The sequence below is a fragment of the Malaya genurostris genome, chromosome 1 (genome assembly GCF_030247185.1).
Source record: "Malaya genurostris strain Urasoe2022 chromosome 1, Malgen_1.1, whole genome shotgun sequence".
Taxonomy (NCBI): Eukaryota; Metazoa; Arthropoda; class Insecta; order Diptera; family Culicidae; genus Malaya; species Malaya genurostris.
In genome coordinates this window covers 39,975,780-39,988,371 of record NC_080570.1, presented here as the reverse complement: position 1 = coordinate 39,988,371, position 12,592 = coordinate 39,975,780, and the positions used below count along the sequence as shown (strand labels likewise).

General features: G+C 41.2%; 1 protein-coding gene across 2 annotated transcripts in view; it reads left to right on the top strand.

Moving 5' to 3' along the window:
• The window catches only part of LOC131437740 (hemicentin-1), a 531,827-nt gene that overhangs the window by 329,416 nt on the left and 189,819 nt on the right, over positions 1–12,592 (top strand). For both annotated transcript variants that reach the window (XM_058607294.1, XM_058607286.1), the window contains exon 3: positions 2,461–2,593. In XM_058607294.1, the coding sequence (XP_058463277.1) occupies positions 2,461–2,593 (133 nt within the window). The remainder of the gene's footprint in view (positions 1–2,460; positions 2,594–12,592) is intronic.

Here is a 12,592-nt window from a genome sequence, read left to right as displayed (position 1 = left end):
GAATTGCATAGCTGAAAACGCCGTCTTTCAAATTGTTCACTGAATATCTCGCCTTCAGAAGCATGGATCAAAAATCTATCCTGACAATGTCTAGATAATTTAGTTTAGATGCGATTAGTGTATAATAACATATATGCTGTCGCGATAAAAATTAAGTGAATGTTATTTTTGTAATGGTAAGTCGATTTCTATGGCGGCACTATTTTTTTCTGCTCTTGTATCCTGGTAACGTAACGAAACATAAGAGAGAAATAAAATCGGCTCAGCAAAGCTGCCAAACAAGCGGTAGCTTTATTGGATTTTATGTGATGTAGTCAAACTTGTAATCGAAAATATCAAAACTTTCTTGGCCACCCGGCCACATCGAGAGTCATTTTACACATTTACGAGAGAGCATGAAGAGAAATGTAATACGCACAGCGAGCGACACGGTTTTACGCTAACAACTGGCATCAGCCCTTAAAGCTTCAAATCGTTTGATGGCACGTTTTTGTCTTGCTGTTTAGCAACAACCTACCTCTAGCATGCTAGGAGTAGGACTGAAACGTTAGCTTTAATTTCGCTTCTATTTATAGATTCGCGTGCTTCCAACAGCTTCGCTTTTGCATCGATTGACCAATCAGAGCGATGCTCTCTCTTTGATACATCGCTTACTCCTTCAAAACCGTCGTCTATGGCAGGGAAATCCGGCATGCCAAAGATTTTTAGCAGCCAAATAGAACACTGCTTGCTACTAATCAAAATTTCAATCAAATATAATTGAAAATACGTGGCTTGATACATTCAAATCGAAACGTAGAAATATTTCCTATCAAATGATGAAATAATATTAATAATTGATACAAAATAGACTGAGCTGTAAGTGTTTAAAACCTGACCACATTTCTACGTGTAGTTTTTCTTGAGTTTCTGATTTGCACCACTATAAAGAAAATAAAGATGTGTTCCACATCAAAATATGTCAGTTTTATTCGTATTCACACCATCCAGTTATGTCTTTGACATTACCCACCCGCCTTTTTATTCTACATCTTCTCCTGTCACGTAAAACTCATCTCCGGGAAACTGCCCTTAGTCTACCAGTGTTGTAAATTTTGTCGTTATCCACGAAGCACCTTGGTTTTGGTAGTCACTCCTGGCTTATTTTCCGTTTTTCATCGCCTCTCTTTGCTGCATCATGGGTCGAAAAACTTGACTGACCGTTTCACAGGCCCAGAACATTTCTAGTTTTTACGTCCTGGTTTCAGCAAAAACCTGCCCATTAAAATCATTAAATGATGGATACCCTATTTTGTAATGACAGTGTATATCATTTTATAACGAATATGCTCTGCTCATTTTTTTGCTCACATGACATGACTTACATGCTACAATGAATTTTCATTTCTAGTTCAATCGATTCTACTTCACTTCAGAGCAGATTAGAATCCTTTCTTTCTCGCGAAATATTTTAAAAATCACCGTGCTAGACATAAAGCGACGCGGTTGCCGTTCTCACCAGAAGTAAACGCTGCTCTTGCATCGATATCAAAACAACCTAATTTTAAGTGCTTTGGCTGGCTTCAGATAGTTTCCATAAGACACGTACAAAAAATACTTAAAGATGAGTTATATCTACTCAATGGTAAGTTATATTTACTCAACAGTTGAGTCGTATTGACTCAATTTGAGGTTGATACGGTGTACTTAGTTATAGCTTATTGAGCGAAACTTTCACTGGTGGGTGGTTTTGCTCTTTCTATTTTCACAACAATGGAAGGAGCGAATGAAGGAAAAAATTCGAAAGAACTCAAAATTAAGAAAAAAAGAGTCAAATAATAGGTAGTTTCTATTTTGCGTGTGGAAACATTACACTCTTAGCTAGTTGCAGTCAAAATTTCATCATTTTTTTTTCCAGACACTGAATTGCTAAAATTTTACCCGCGCACTAAAAATTGTGTTTAATTTTTTCTTCCAGCACAGTCTTACCATTTGAAATGATAAGAAACTTTATTTGTTTTCCTGAAATTGTCATTACTCCTTAATTTGTTGAACCAAACTACTTAAACTTACTAGATCGTGTAGATAGGGTTGGATTTGGATTGTAATAAATACTACGTGAACCTGATTCCGATTTCTTCTACACATTTCGGAATTAGCGTGCAAACAGCGTACCTACCTTTCTGTTGTACATGCTAATACGGCCGTCGGAAAAACTTTCCAACTTTTTCGATTGCGACAGCAGAAACAAAAACCGACAATCGAGCTCAAAGTAAAAGCTTAACGAAATCCAAAACCCGCTGCAGTGAACAGTGCCTGATATTTAATATGTTCATCCTGGAATGTTTGTGTTCTCCGCTACTCAAAACCTGTCCCCACACACATACACACACTCACACAAACATTCACACAGTGCACGCCAGAACGAAAGCAAACCGCTGATCCATCCTTTACTATGTTTTTCTCTTGTTTTTTTTCCAGTGCCCCTCGTCGCCATGGAAGCGCTCGTCGGAGAGACAATCTATCTTCCCTGCAACATCAGTACCCACGAACCAGGAGACAATGTGGTTCTGGTTCTCTGGTACCGCGAAGATAAAGGATCGCCCATCTACAGGTAAGCTGATTATGCGAGCACATACGAAAATAACAAAAAAAAAGTAACGGGTTTCGAAGGGAAAAGTAGCTGGCAAACGAAAAGCTGCGGAAAATGATAAACCACCGTCACCACCAGTGCCGCAGAGTCAGCATTCACCGATGTTGCGACCATTGGCCGATATTTGTTTTTTTTTTCGTTCTACTCTGTTATTTTGCTAGGTTTTGCAGGATTAGGCAAATCGTTTTCCTTTATTTATTTTTTTTTTTTGGTTTTCGCTGTTCGGTGCCCGGAAACACCGCATAGCTAAGCGCAAATGTCAATTTGTTTGTGTCCATTGTTCGGATCGGCAGCTTGGCTATGTCGTTGGCAACGCTAAGCTTGGCAAAGTGCTGCATAAATTGCACCGCTGCTATCAGAGTGGATAGGAAATGCCGACGAGTGTAAAGTCGTTGAAATCTTTCAAAAGTTGATTTTTTTTAGTTCTTCCCTCGGGTTTGTAGAAGAGGAAATTTTCTTCTTGCAATGGCCTTAATGAATTGCGACCGTAATTCAGCAGTTTCAGCTTCAGCTAACTTACTGTGCGAGTAGTCCTAGCTTTCGTGATGCTCGAGCAAAATTTTAACGCGTTGCTAGTGGCTATTGTTCCGATGCCATTTTCACAACTGAAGAGCGAAAATATTAAAACCATATTCATATTCATTCAACCTTAGTTCAGTGTCAGTACCGCGTTCAACAATTTATTGCACCTTGTATTGCAACGATATAAAATTTGACTATTGCGGTCCATCTTCCAATAAATCTTGTGCTCGAAATTGATATTGAACGAATTTCACGATACTGAAATAGCATATATCTAATCATGATAATTTCGGTAATTTTGAGCTTATTATGTAAGTACAGCGTTTTCTGCAACCCCATCGAACGATGAACCAAAATTAATAGCAAATTCCAGTGCAGTGAACATCCACACAAACGAACAACACCGACCAGAGATAGCCGATAGTTCTGAATAGGCCTACTAGTTCCCGTAGAATCAATAGCTGACCGGTATTCAATATACTCAAGCGAACACGGTGAGCAGCAGACTTCCGTCATCCACAAGCTACGTGTTTCCATTGCAGGCAACCAGCAGCGACTGAAGTAAAATTTTGTAAAATGGCACATTTTTATAGATTCTTCATTGTGCCATACTACATACCAGTGCCGGTGAAACATGTTAAGCTCGATTTTTTAACAATATTTTGTTTCGTTATTAATATGCATGAAACGTGTAAATTCGAAGTTTGATGCGTTTTCGGTATTTTGTTTTAAAACGAAATTGCACATTTAAGGATTAAACACGCCATGAAACACTACTGTGGGGTTATTCGAACTGTTGACATAGGACTCCCCAACTAGATTCAAAATCACTGCCAATATTTGTTTTGAGTATTAGGGCAGTGGCCTTGCCTTGTTCCGTATAAACTTATTTGTGTGTGCGAATTTTCGAAATTAATTCTTTGAGAATTTTAGTTACTCTGACCGTTAAGTTCGTTGGGGCTGATGATGGAAGGTGCTGAATCCGCGCATGTCATCCTGCCGATTTTCGATCAAAATATGTCTCGTTCGAAGCGAACAGCGCATAAAACAAATCCATAAACAGTCCAGTCGCTGATGTGCATAACACATTGCTCAAAAAGTCCCAAGACTGATCCAAATGTCAAACTTACCTCATTTTTCGAAAGAACCAACCTTCAGATGTCAAATTTTCACCTTGATCTCACCGTGGCGTTACTTTTTTTTTTTTTTTCAATAATATAATATAATATTAAGGCACACTGCTTAAGCTCTAAGATGCCAAGGGTATTTACTAATCTTAATTATCGTCTAACTTAAAACTAGAGTAGTATCATTATGTAATATAGTATCTGGCGATCGGTAGTGGCCGGTGAATTGAATTTAGGATGAGATGATTCCAGATGGCGATGGTAATTTTCTATGTTGGCCGCATTCTTCGGTCCGTGAGGGTCCGCGGGAAACACCCCCAGGCTACGAAGGCCCGGCGGGTGGCCCGCATGCTGGTCATTGACTGGAGCGGTCTTCCGGTGATGGTGATGTTACGGAAGAGAATGAAAAAAAGAAGTAAATATTGTGGGAAACGGGGTAAAAAAGGGGTGTGGGAACAAAATGTTTGAAAACGACAGAGATCTAATTAGTTGCCATCGAGATGGTGAAAAAACAGGGAAAGGGGAACGAAAAAGTTAGTGACAAAAAAAAAGATCTTGTTAATTCCAATGAAGATGGTGAACAGGGACGGGGATCGAGAGAATCGGGCGGATGTTAGTGTCGAACCTGTAGGTGGAGATTATATTTTCTGAGCGAGGAATAACACATTACACTTGTATATCAATGTGTTTAAGGTACTGGTATATGAGAAGCATATATGAACTATCCCGACTCGCCAACACATCCCGAACCGGCACCTCAGGCGGTCTATCTCGGGCCCTGAGGGATTCCAGTAGCTTCGACCTGGCGTCACGATACTCTACGCACGACCACACGACATGCTCGATGTCCTGATAACCGTCGCCACAGGTGCAGAGCCCGTTCTCCACGATCCCGATACGCCGGAGATGTGCGTTGAATGTATAGTGATTTGACATGAGCCGTGACATAACGCGAATGAAATCACGACTCATGTTCATCCCCTTGAACCAAGGTTTCGTCGATACCTTAGGGATAATGGAGTGTAGCCATCGTCCCAGTTCGTCATTGCTCCATGAAGTTTGCCAACTTTCGAGAGTTTTCTGACGAGAAATACTGAAAAATTCATTGAAGCAGATTGGTCTTTCATAAATATCACCTTCCAATGCGCCCACTTTAGCCAATAAGTCTGCCTTTTCATTGCCCGGAATGGAACAATGCGAAGGGACCCAGACTAACGATATTAAATAAGACCGTTCAGATAAAGTTCTCAAATGTTCCCGTATTTTCCCCAGGAAATATGGGGGATACTTTCCTGGCTTCATTGCCCGGAGAGCTTCTATTGAACTTAGACTATCCGTGACAATGAAGTAATGGTCTTTGGGCATGGTTTCAATGATCTCGAGGGTGTACTGAATAGCAGCTAATTCTGCGACGTAAACTGAAGCCGGATCACTGAGTTTGTAAGAAGCGGTGATGTTTTGATTGAAGATGCCGAAGCCTGTGGACTCGTTGATGTTTGATCCGTCAGTGTAAAACACAGTTGACTGTTCTAAATTTATTATAAAAAATATTTGGGGCCACTTGAGGGCGCACGTGATCCGGAATTCCACGAATTTCTTCTCTCATGGATGTGTCGAAAAACACAGTAGAATCAGAAGTATCCAAGAAATGAGCACGGTTGGAAACAAACGAAGAAGGATTAATATTCTGAGCCATGTAATCAAAATACAAGGACATAAAACGGGTTTGAGAGTTAAGCTCAACTAACCTTTCGAAGTTTTCAATCACCAGAGGATTCAAAATGTCGCATCGAATGAGCAAACGATATGAGAGATCCCAGAACCGGTTTTTCAGTGGAAGAACGCCCGCCAGCACTTCGAGGCTCATCGTATGAGTCGATTGCATGCAACCCAAGGCAATACGCAAACAACGATACTGAATTCTTTCCAGCTTGATGAAATGAGTGTTCGCCACTGATCGGAAGCAGAAGCATCCATATTCCATAACGGACAATATCGTTGTTTGGTACAACCTGATCAGGTCTCCTGGGTGGGCACCCCACCATGATCCGGTTATTGTACGAAGAAAGTTGATTCTCTGCTGGCATTTTTGTTTCAGATACCTAATGTGACATCCCCAGGTGCCTTTGGAGTCGAACCAGACCCCGAGATATTTAAACGTGAAGGCCTGAGCTATGGTTTCACCCCCTAGTTGAAGCTGTAATTGTGCTGGTTCTCGCTTCCTCGAAAATACAACCAGCTCAGTTTTCTCCGTAGAGAACTCGATACCCATTTGAAGAGCCCATGATGATAAGTTGTCGAGAGTATCTTGTAATGGTCCTTGGAGATCGGCAGCTTTGGGTCCTATAATAGACACAACGCTGTCGTCGGCAAGTTGTCTTAGCGTGCAAGATGTGTTGATACATTCATCGATATTACTTACGTAAAAATTGTATAAAAGGGGGCTTAAGCATGAGCCCTGAGGAAGACCCATGTAGCTGAATCGTATTGTCGACAAATCACCATGCGCAAAGTACATGTGTTTCTCAGACAATAGATTATGTAAAAAGTTGTTCAAAACTGGCGAAAGACCATGCTGATGCAACTTCTCAGATAGGATATTTATAGAAACTGAGTCAAAAGCCCCCTTAATGTCTAGGAAAACTGACGCCATTTGTTCTTTACGAGCAAATGCCATTTGAATTTCTGTTGAGAGCAACGCAAGACAATCGTTCGTTCCTTTGCCCCTGCGGAAACCAAATTGTGTATCTGAAAGTAAACCATTAGTTTCGACCCAATTGTCTAGACGAAACAGAATCATTTTTTCGAACAATTTCCGGATACAGGAAAGCATAGCAATCGGCCGATACGAATTGTGATCGGAGGCTGGTTTCCCTGGTTTTTGAATGGCGATAACTCTGACTTGTCTCCAGTCGTGTGGGACAATATTACCCGTGAGGAACTTGTTGAATAAATTCAGCAAGCGCCTTTTGGCGGGGTCAGGCAGATTTTTCAACAAGTTGAATTTTATTCTGTCTAATCCCGGGGCTTTATTGTTACACGACAAAAGTGCAAGTGAAAGCTCTACCATCGAAAACGGTGATTCGTTTGTATTTGGTGTCGCGGCGCGGGTGATCTTCTGTTCCGGAACAGAGTCTGGGCATACTTTTTTAGCGAAATCGAATATCCAGCGGTTGAAGTATTCCTCGCTTTCATTCGTGGTGTTATGATTGCGCATTCGTCGGGCTGTGTTCCAAAGAGTGCTCATAGATGTTTCTTTCGTTAAGCCGTCTATAAACCGACGCCAGTAACCGCGTTTCTTGGCTCTAATCAAGTTCTTAGTTTTAACGTCTAACGCCGCGTAATTCCGGTAATTATCAGGTGTTCCATTTTTTCTAAATACTTTATACGCGGAGGCTCTCTCCGCGTTTAAATTTGTGCACTCTTTGTCCCACCACGGGTTGGGAGGACGGATGTTAGTTTTTGCGCCGGGTACACGTTTCGTCTGAGCTTGAATCGCAGTATCGAGAATCAAGCCAGCCAAAAACGTGTACTCTTCCTCCGGAGGAAGTTGTTGAGTTCTTTCAAGTTTCTCAGATATCGAGGTCGCATAGCTATTCCAATCAATATTTCGTGTGAGGTCATACGAAACATTGATTGTCTTCAATGGTTTTAAGCCGCTGGTGATTGATATTACGATCGGTAGATGATCACTACCGTGGGGATCAGGAATTACCTCCCACGTGCAATCCAACCGTAGCGATGTCGAGCAAAGGGATAAATCCAGCGCACTTGGTCTTGCTGGTGGTGCAGGAATCCGTGTCATTTCTCCCGTATTCAATATTGTCATATTGAAGTTGTCACAAATATCATGGATCATAGCTGATCTGTTATCGTCATGAAGACAACCCCATCCCGTACCGTGTGAGTTAAAGTCTCCTAAAACCAACGTTGGTGCGGGAAGGAGTTCTATGATATCACTGAGCCGCTGATGCCCAACCGAGGCTCTAGGGGGAATGTAGATGGAAGCAATACAAAGGTCCTTACCTTTGATTGTAACATGACATGCGACAACTTCAATACCTGGTATCGAGGGGAGGTTAATTCGATAAAAAGAATAGCACTTTTTGATCCCTAAAAGTACTCCTCCATAGGGATCATCTCGATCTAGGCGAATAATGTTAAAATCGTGGAAGTTTAAGGATATTTCAGAAGTTAGCCAAGTTTCGCACAATGCAAATGCGTCACATTTCAGATTATTTACTAGAAATTTAAAAGAATCTATTTTTGGGATGATACTTCTGCAATTCCACTGTAAAACAGTGATTAGATCCGTGACCTCGGTGGATGATTTAGCCATCGAAGGATACAATCGCTGAGAGAAGGGGCCAATTTGCAGTCAACTGCTTCAAATATGTTTTTACTGTTGGCATGAAAGCAATTAAAATGCTTCTAAGAGGGTCTGAAATATTGAAAGTTGTAAAAATCCAGTCCACAACATCAGAGAACTTGATAAGTCCAGCACCTAGTTGGTTCTCTGGTAGATTTTCTGGGACGGTTGGGGATTTTGTAGTCCCGGGAAGTCGTGGGAATTCCATCTCGGAATTGAGTTTTCCGAGACCAGGAGCTTTTTGCTTCGGTGTTGTGTCCCGATTCCCGTTAGCTGTAACTTTTCGAAGCCCTTCGGAAGACACCTTCGAACCCTTACTAGGTAGCTTATGAGAGGATTTATTTATTCTTTTCCTACAGCTATGAGGGACCGCCGAAGATGGACCTTCCAAAGGGTCGTCAGAATCGCTCTCGTCAGTTGACAAGCAGGCATATGGGTTCGTTGTCTGTTTAGGAGGGGTGGCACTTTTAAGCATCTCTGCGAAAGAACGCTTGGAGTGCTCCTTTAGGGAACGCTTCATTCGATCACCTCGCAGTTTGTAAGCGGGACAATCAGAGAGGTCATGCGGACCCTCCTTACAGTAGAGACACTTTTCAGCATCCTTACCGCAAGAGCCGTCCGCATGAGCTTCCCCACAGTTAGCACAACGTGGCTTATTGCTGCAATGGGTAGCTGTATGCCCCAGTTGTTTGCAATTAGTACAGTTCATTACTCGGGGTACGAATAGGCGAACAGGCAAACGAACGCGGTCCAAGAGGATGTAGTTGGGCAAAGCAGAACCGGCGAAGGTCACACGATAAGAGTCTGATTGGGGATAGGACTTTGTTCCATCCCCGGCGATCGATACTGAATGCAATCGCTTGCAATCCAGTATCTTGACATTCTTAAGTGAGGGGTCTTTAAAACAACCCGCCCCGTACTTAAGAACGTCCTCGCAAGTCAAACTCGAATCGGTGACCACACCGTCGATTTCTACTTCGCGAGCTGGCACGTAGACGTAGTATTGTATCGCGAGGACAGGTCCCGCGATATTTTTAAAATATTTAATTTTTTTTCTTTCGATTTGGTCCGGAAATAGACCGCATAAGGACCGGCCGGTAGTGCGAGCCCATCCGGATAGCTCTTTATGCGAGACTTTTTATAGTCAAGGGAAGTCTCCATTTGATCATCGGGAACGGGGGGGTCAGAATTTAGACTAGACATGTTGCGGAGCTACCTCCGCACAGAAATAAGTGAATCGGGGAGAAATAGAACAGTCGAATGCAGGAAGAAAAAAAAACTAAATAATGATACTTAACTTAAATCCAACGGGGGCCACCAAGGTCTAGCCCTCGTCGATCGGCGTATCGCCGCTGCGATGGTGTGCAAAAAACCTCCGAGAGGAAAAAGCACACTCTTTTTTAATCCGCACAGTGATATCACGTACACCGCTGGGCCTGTTTTGATCGATCGAACAATCACCGGCTAACGGTACTGTTTCGATCGTCCGCTCACAACAATACACTGCTTCAGTATATAATGTGCATAAAACCTCTCACAGGAAAAAGCACTATTGTCTATTACACAATAGCGATCTAGTTTTGATCGTCCGGTCACTTTATCACACACGGCACTGGTTTTCAACGCTTTCGCAGTAAACACAAAGAACGTCCGTTCACTCGGAAGGTTGAAACGGCAATGTGGCGTTACTTGTTCACTTATGAAAAAATGGAAATAACGAGTTCTGTATGCTGATGAAGCAACGGTTTGAGAGGTGTTACCCGCACTCGGATCCATTGAAAATAAAGATTTGTGTGTCTTCTGATTTCAAACGGGACCAAATGATGGAATCGTCAGAAAAAGTCAAGCAAGTTTTGATAATCGCGATGAATGAACGCAAAATGAAGTTTGTAAAATTAAATATACTGAAATGGTTAGGACATTAACTGGAAGCGCTTTTATGATCTTAGGCGAAAATCTGGGCTTAAAGGTTTTATCCAATCGAACAAAAGCAACAACGCATTAACGATCCAGAGAGTTGTTTGGCACTGTTAAGTCGCAATAAAAAGAATTTCTTTCGTTTGTATGAAACAGTGAACGAAGCTTGGATCCACCATTTTTCTCCGGAGTCATATTAGCATTCATACGGAGAAAGTCGTCCGAAAATGTAACAGTTAGTTAGAACAATAATAAACATTGACTATATTGAAAAAGAAAGCACCATCTAAAGTGATTATTGCATTGAATTATTGATGCATTTGTAATGTGACATCGAAAAAAAACATTTTTATCCAAGACAATGCTCTGTGCCACAAGTCAATGAAAATAATGGCCAAATTGAACGGATTGGTTTTCGTTCTGTTTCCTCACCCACCATATTCTCGATAACCTAGCCCCCCAGCGACTACTTGTTCTACGAAGGCCCGGCGGGTGGCCCGCATGCTGGTCATCGACTGGAGCGGTCTTCCGTGGGCGGTGATGGCGATGTAACGGAAGAGGAACGTACTCATTGAAGAGCAGAAATCTTATGACAACCGGGAAACAAGAAAAATTAGACATGGTTCGCTACACATTGAAGTTTGAATCACCAATTATCTAAAACATATAGATTTATCTACTCGAATCGTTGTGGAAAAATATATCCAAGCAGTATGCGTAATGATATCGAAAACAGTTGAAAAATAGTTGAGATGTAAATGTTCAAACCACTGTTGTTTGTACAGTTATTCTGAGTAATTTTAATTTTTTTATCGATACTTTCCAATACCCGAGTGATTCATTGATCAGATGCTTAAGCTCGTCACTTCTGGTTGGAAAAAAGTGAAAGTTAAGTTACTAAAAGATTTCTGCTTACTCAAATGATCCTTGTCACATCTTACCTTTCTGCTGTATATCTTCACACCATTACTCTACTAGCTGGGTTCTATAATTTTGATTTTATTTAATATTCCGAGTTACATTAAAAATATTCTTATTGTTATAAATAATACTTATTCTTAAACCTTCGATATTCATGAATGATACTTATATTACCATTCTTTTTCGTTTGAAATTTCAGGTGGGTAGTTACCTACCTTTGGAATTTTCAGGTGGGTAGTACTACCCACCGTACCCACCTCTTTCACCGGCTCTGCTACATACTACACAGAATGATGCAGTATTTTTTATGCATGACGCGAAGTCTCCCTATGTCGAAGGAAGCAAAACTACTACTAAATGAAATTCGAGGTGTAGACCAACGATCGAAATCGTCGGCCGTGCATCAAGAGCATGACATCATTATGGACTTCTGTGATTGGTTCGTGAAAACACCGGTCGATTCTAACCAATTCTTCAGTAGTATGCTATAGAAATACTGAAACGACGTTGCCATACATGTTAAATGTTTCCCAATCGATTGGTTGTTAAATTATATCAATCCATCCACAAATGATTGAGTTGTTATCGCTCAAAATTATGACAGAAAAAGGTTACGCGGATATTTTCTGTCAATTTTTAATTGACACCCGACCCCAGACTATGAAGAGTAAAGCATTTTTAATGCCAAAATGCGCTAAGTATTCTGCTTCTCAGTGCATCCATTCCAGATGGTATCTATGGATGTATTCTTCTCTGAATATCGCGGAACCACCTAACCAAACCAAACACGTCATCAATTTCACTAAAATCAACCATTCTAAACAGTCAGCCTGATAGTTCGAGGGACAATTTTAACTTTCCGATTAGAGATGTCATAATATCGATCGATTAATCGAGTAATCGATTATTAACCCAGATAATCAAGAAATATTCAATCGATTAGTTTAGTAAGTTTCGCACTCCGTGTTCCTTGCCAACAAACAAGGCGCAGTTCGTGCTCGCATCTCACCCGACACAGTCGAAAATCGTTTACGGTCGAAACAACAGAAACAAAGACAATACAGTGCGATAGAGTGTTCATAATAGACATAAAATTTCAAGTAT